The sequence below is a fragment of the Astatotilapia calliptera genome, chromosome 22, assembly GCF_900246225.1.
Source record: "Astatotilapia calliptera chromosome 22, fAstCal1.2, whole genome shotgun sequence".
NCBI classification, from domain to species: domain Eukaryota; kingdom Metazoa; phylum Chordata; class Actinopteri; order Cichliformes; family Cichlidae; genus Astatotilapia; species Astatotilapia calliptera.
The window spans coordinates 3,855,438-3,861,635 of NC_039322.1; the positions used below are offsets into that span (position 1 = coordinate 3,855,438).

The 6,198-nt window shown below is 45.8% G+C and overlaps 1 protein-coding gene across 1 annotated transcript; it reads left to right on the plus strand.

Annotated features, from left to right (window-relative positions):
* Window positions 1-1,332: 1,332 nt before the first annotated feature.
* LOC113015089 (uncharacterized) lies at window positions 1,333-3,486 on the plus strand. The gene is made up of 2 exons (XM_026157014.1): window positions 1,333-2,629; window positions 3,257-3,486. The coding sequence occupies exon 1, from the start codon at window positions 1,381-1,383 to the stop codon at window positions 2,359-2,361; it is 981 nt and encodes a 326-aa protein (XP_026012799.1). The 5' UTR covers window positions 1,333-1,380; the 3' UTR covers window positions 2,362-2,629; window positions 3,257-3,486.
* The last annotated feature ends 2,712 nt before the right edge of the window (window positions 3,487-6,198 follow it).

Consider the following 6,198-nt stretch of genomic DNA (forward strand, 5'->3'; position numbering starts at 1 on the left):
TGGCTATTCCACACAGATGTCCTAGGCTACAAGCATCGTCAAGTTCCATATGCAGTCCCCACGATGCGCAATATCTACAAGGTCTTGGCCAGCCAGTACGACCCCCTAGGGTTCATCTTACCCTACACAACCAGAGCGAAGGTAATCATCCGCCATCTTTGGGACAAGCAAAGGGGTTGGGATGACCCACACCTACCTCAGGAGCTTATGCAGCAGTGGACAGCCTGGAAGGAAGAGCTGCAATTTCTACCTGAAATTACTCTTCCCCGACCATATGTGCCTAAGGAAGTGGACCCCTTCAGCTGTCAGAGAGAGGTGCACATATTTTGTGATGCCTCTGAAGAAGCTTATGGCTCAGTAGCTTACCTCCGGACCACTGGCAGAAATGGTGAAGTGCATCTGTCATTCTTGGTGGCCCGTTCCAGGGTTGCCCCTAAGCGGTTCCACTCCATGCCCCGATTGGAGCTCTGTGCTGCACTCACTGGGGCACAGCTCTCACAAGTGCTGGAAAGGGAGCTCACCCTTAGAATCGACCAGACGGTCCTATGGTCCGATTCTACAACAGTGCTGACCTGGCTGAGGTCTGAATCCTGCCGATTTAAGGTCTTCGTGGGCACTCGTGTAGCTGAGATACAAGAGCTGACAGACAGGCACTCCTGGAGATACGTCGACTCTGGAAGGAATCCAGCCGACGATGTGACACGTGGGAAGAAGTTGAAGGAGCTCGCTGTACCAAATAGATGGAGCCAAGGACCATCCTTTCTCCTGCGCAGTCCAGACTCCTGGCCAGAGGATCTCACGGTTGACCAAGCAGGAGATGCCTCGGAGCTGCGCAAAGCTGTGTTCTGTGGGACCACAGCAACTACTCCGTCAGGTCAGCCAACTTCAGATTTGAGCCGCTACAAAACCTGGAGTGAGATGTTAGAGGTTACAGCGCGGGAGCTACATGGGGCGGCCCAACCAGATGGTCATCCCACTGTTGAGGACTATCGCAAGGCGGAGAGGCTGATCCTACAGAGGGCCCAGATGGATAGTTTCCTGGAGGAGTACAACCTGTTGAAAGTCGGTAAGCCAGTTCCCAGGAGCAGTCGTCTTCTCTCTCTGTCACCCGAAGTGGATGAGACCAGACAGCTCATTTGTGTTGGAGGACGACTTCGTCGATCTGAAGATTTGGCTCTGGAGACACTCCATCCGATTATCTTAGACCCAAGCCACCCAGTGACCAAACTCCTGATCCAAGACTTTGATCGCCGCCTCCATCATCCTGGCCCGGAGCGGGTGTTCGCAGAACTTCGGCGCTCCTACTGGATTCTGCGAGGGCGCCACCAACACCTCTGTGCTGATTGTCAAAGGTGGAGAGCTAGACCTACAGTGCCAAGGATGGCAGACCTGCCAGCAGCCCGGCTACGTCTATATAAACCGGCTTTCTACTCTACGGGAATGGACTGCTTCGGGCCGTTTGAGGTCAAGGTTGGTCGGCGTATTGAGAAGAGATGGGGAATCATATTCAAGTGCCTCACCACCAGGGCGGTCCACTTGGATGTTCTTAACACCATTGATGCAGATGCATTCCTGATGGCTCTTCGGCGATTTGTCGCCCGTAGAGGAACACCTGCCGAGTTGTTTTCAGACCAGGGGACCAACTTCAGGGGAGGTGAGAGGGAGCTGCGTGAGACCTTTCTGAAGATGGCCCCGGAACTACAACAGCTTCTAGCACCCCAGAGGATCAGCTTCCGCTTTAATCCTCCAGGTGCCCCACACTTTGGGGGAGCATGGGAAAGGGAGATCCGGTCGGTTAAGTATGCCCTCTATGCCACCGTTGGTGCTCAGTCAGTTCCAGAAGAAGTGCTTCGCACTGTACTCACCGAAGTGGAAGGGATACTCAATAGTAAGCCCCTGGGGTATGTGTCTTCCGATGCCAGAGATGCAGATCCGGTGACTCCTAATGTTCTTCTGATGGGGCGGCCGGATGGATCGCTACCTCAGGTAGTATACCCAGAGAGTGAGCTCCTCAGTCGCCGTCGCTGGAAGCACTCCCAGGTTTTGGCTGACCATTTCTGGTCACGTTTCATTCGTCAGTACATTCCCAGTCTGCAGACTCGCCAGAAGTGGCAAACAACGGCAGCTGATTTGGCTGAGGACTCTGTGGTGATGATCGCTGATCCACAGCTTCCCAGGGCTCTCTGGCCGGTGGGGAGGGTGATTAAAACTCATCCTAGCCCTGATGGACGCATCAGGTCCGCTGACGTGAAGGTGAAGGAGAGAGTCTACACTCGGCCAGTTGCCAGACTGGTTGTCCTCCCTGCGCTGCCCTCTGGAGAAGATGAGGACAGCTCTGCGTCGAACTCACCACAACCCTAGAACTTTGTTGCCTTATTGATGAGCAAATGTCTTACATACATTTGGGGGCGGCTGTATAAAAGGCCCCAAAGTTCATATAATAGTTTTACTGGTGTTTATAAGTTTATATAAGTTCATGTAATGTTCCGTCTTCTGTCAGTTTGGGCCAGCCCACCTTCTAGTGACATCATCCGGTTAGTAAGGTGGGCAGTTTAATGGCGGCTGAGCAGTGTTGGTCTGGAGGGGGTGCACTGATTCCTGGGGCATGTTAGGTGTGCGTAAATGACAAGTAAGTAGTGACCTGTGTCGTATTTTGCCTTTGTTGTGTCAGTACTGTAGTATGTTACCATTTAGGAGCTAATGTAGTCCATAGTTGGAGCGGTAGGCCACGCATGCAACGCGTGAGTTCACCCTCATTTCATATGCTAACTTATGTTGTTAGCTTGGCCCCGGTTTAGCTTTGTTGACGCATGTACGGTCGCTCATATGTCCATAATGTCATTCCTGTGTTATCAGACCTTCTCTATATGTTGTATGTGATGCTTGTGATTGTTTACTTTGAAGTAGCGGAGTTTGTAGCGAACAATTAGGTACGTGGATTAATAAAATAGCGAACGTAGTATAGCCGGAAGTATGGCGTCCCGCTTGCCCTTCACAATAAGAGCATTATAGCGGAATATAATGGGGGGCGCTTTTATTTTGTATAACTACCGGAAGTAGTTCACATGTACTGACGGTTGCTTAACCTCGCACTAATGCTATTTAGTTGCATAGTGTGAGCAGTTTGAAGTGTATTATATTTTTCTGATCTTTATATTTGATTATGTTAACTATGTTGTATTATGTTTATATTTGAGTATTTGACTTTTCCATTCTCTTTATTTATTGTTATTTCCCTTGTTTATTTCCTTTGTAGGAAACCACACACACACACACCCAGACATACACGTATGTACACCCGCTGTGTTACAGCCCCAGAAATTAAGCGGTGACAATAAAGTGCCTCAAACGGAACCTCAAGCTCTCTCCTTCTTCCGTGCTCTGGGCAATTTGGCCTTAAGTGGTGTTCTGGCCGACACACCGGGGTGACCGTAGTGCTCAAAGACTGAATCAGTGCCACAGCCGTGCCTGTCTTTGATATCTCCACTACAGTAATAAAACACACAGCAATAGAACATTGAAGATACTGAAGTGGCAAATAACCCAGGTAGCTACCACAACTAAAACAAGGTAGCTGCAGTAGGCTAAACTTACTTCTTTAGGTTGGAGTCTTGACGCTGAAAGCAGCTTGGTTGCTAGCAAACAGAATTTGCATTGCACGGTCAAATTTTGCCCATCCCTTTCTTCTTTAAATGTGAAGTGCTGTCAGAATTTCCAAGTAAGAATTGCATTCTTGCCCGTGCACTGCTGGCTCTGTTGTGCTGGCTCCATTGTGTAACTGACACCACCAACATTAACAGGATGCTTACATTAGAGCCTCTTATTGCGTTCTGTTTGGGTTTTTAACAATGTACGAAATTACCAAAATTAGAGAGGGGATAGCCTAACATATAAAACAGGAAAAGACCGCCGTGTAATCTATTTATTTTAACAAAGTAACTGTATTCTAATTATCACCTATTTGAACGGTAACTGTAACATATTTTGTATTCTAAATACGTAACGCCGGTACATGTATTCTGTTACTCCCCAACACTGTTTATAAATCCTTGTATTTCACTAAACAAAACAATAAATACAACATTACATTTAACCCTATCAATCTATCAGTGAAAATAACACTCAAAATCTTTTGGATTCTAAAAGATGCTATTAAAAATGAAATGGTAATTTCCTTCCCTCCATAGATTTTAACAAAGACATTGCTCATCCCTAAAAGACAAAACCTATTGTGAGTGCTTTTTCTGCCCACCTGCTACAATCATAATAAAACATTTCCAGCAGTGCATTGAATTGTCACATTGCATTCAACTTCTTTTCTTACTTCCAATCGACAACATCTTTATTTGACAATGTGCCTCTACTGTTCAGTGTTTGCTTTATGATCGGCTTATCATCAGCCAGCTGCCACAATTGAAGTTCTGTCATCCCGCTGCCTGTGTCTCTGTATATTGTGTTCTGATACCACATAAAGTGATATGTCTCTGGTTTGCTGTCATTTGCACTTGGCAAGTGAAGTCGTGCTCTGGCTGCCCGTTGTTCAGCCCTCAAAGAAGATGAAGAGTGGTGAGACATCAAAGATTCTGAATCAGGATAAGCTACTCCTCTCATTTTTACCAAGATGCAGTCCATACCACTCTTTTCAGTTTAAAAATAATAATCAAAGTAGACAGAAAAATTTAAATTTAAATTGAATTGTTGAACGCATTAGAATTTCTGTTGAAAATAATAAATGACCCGCTCCTGAAAGTTTCATTGCAAAATGAACAACAAATGGTAAAACTGATAAAAATAGGATTTTACTTGGAGGTCAACACACACACAGAGACACACACACACACACACACACACACACACACACACACACACACACACACACAAATCTTTACCAGGGCTGAACTAGTAATCTGGCATACTTTACATTTTCCTGGTGGGATGACACACTTTTGGGCTATTGGTTCATTTTCATTACTGACACTGGATTGGCCAATCAGATCTCTTAATTAGCTTAAAAGCCCCTTCTCCTATACTCACTGTGGGCTCTTACACTGTGGGCAGCATGGTGGCACGGTGGTTAGCACTGTTGCCGCACAGCAAGAAGGTCCTGAGTTCAATTCCATCATCAGGCCGGGGTCTTTCTGTGCGGAGTTTGCATGTTCTCTCCGGCTTCCTCCCACCGTCCAAAAGACATGCAACTTGTGGGGATAGGTTAATTGGATAATCCAAATTGCCACTAGGTGTGAATGTGAGTGCGAATGGTTGTCTGTCCCTGTGTGTTGGCCCTGCGACAGACTGGCGACCTGTCCAGGGTGTACCCTGCCTCTCGCCCTATGACAGCTGGGATAGGCTCCAGCGCCTCCGCGACCCTGAAAAGGATAAGCGGAAGCGAATGGATGGATGGATAGATGAAGCAGAATGTGTCAAATTAACCGACGTGTTAGCTGTCAAGGCTGCTGCACCATGAACCATAGTAACAACTACAACAACTAGTAACAACTAAAACAAACTAGTAACCAGGAGGCTGCTGCTGCTACTGCTAGTGTTAGAGCTGGAGAGGGGAGGAAGAGACAAAGAAGGTGAAACTAACAAGGTAAGAAAATAGATGGAGTAACATAATTAGGAAGGGAGAGATTAAGGGTTTAGGTAAAATGAAAAGCTGCTTTGACCATTAGCAACTGCTAACAGCTAAAGTGTAGATTTTAATTATTGCTGTATGCTGCAGTGCAACTAAGTACTAACCCAACAACAACTGTACCAACCTTATTTAATCCTGTTTTAATCAATCAGAAAAAATAAATATATACATTATATGTCTATGCATGATTGATTTTGCAGTACAAGCTATCATATCAAACTGGTAAGTGGTTTATATCAGGTGCAGTGCATTAATCTAAATATAAATAAGCTGTTACAGCCACCAGCAACTTGCCGAGATGTTGAGTGAACAACGCCCTCAACCTCTGGCTGACCACTCTGTAAACTTAAATTGACAACGTGTTGCAAGAAATTAAAGTCAATATGTGCTAATAAGCACGACTCATCTTCAACATATCTCTCTACGGTAGGAGACTTGCCTCAATTCTTGCTATATTCCAACATAAAAGCATGATTGCCAAGTATATTCTGGCTGGACTAAATTTAAGTAGGTTAAGTTTAATATTTTCACTGATCTATCACAGATGGTTGAGCAAGTTTTTT

Excerpts from the sequence above, each read along its gene's own strand:
- LOC113015089 (XM_026157014.1), top strand. The coding sequence starts at position 1,381 with ATGGCAGACCTGCCAGCAGCCCGGCTACGTCTATATAAACCGGCTTTC.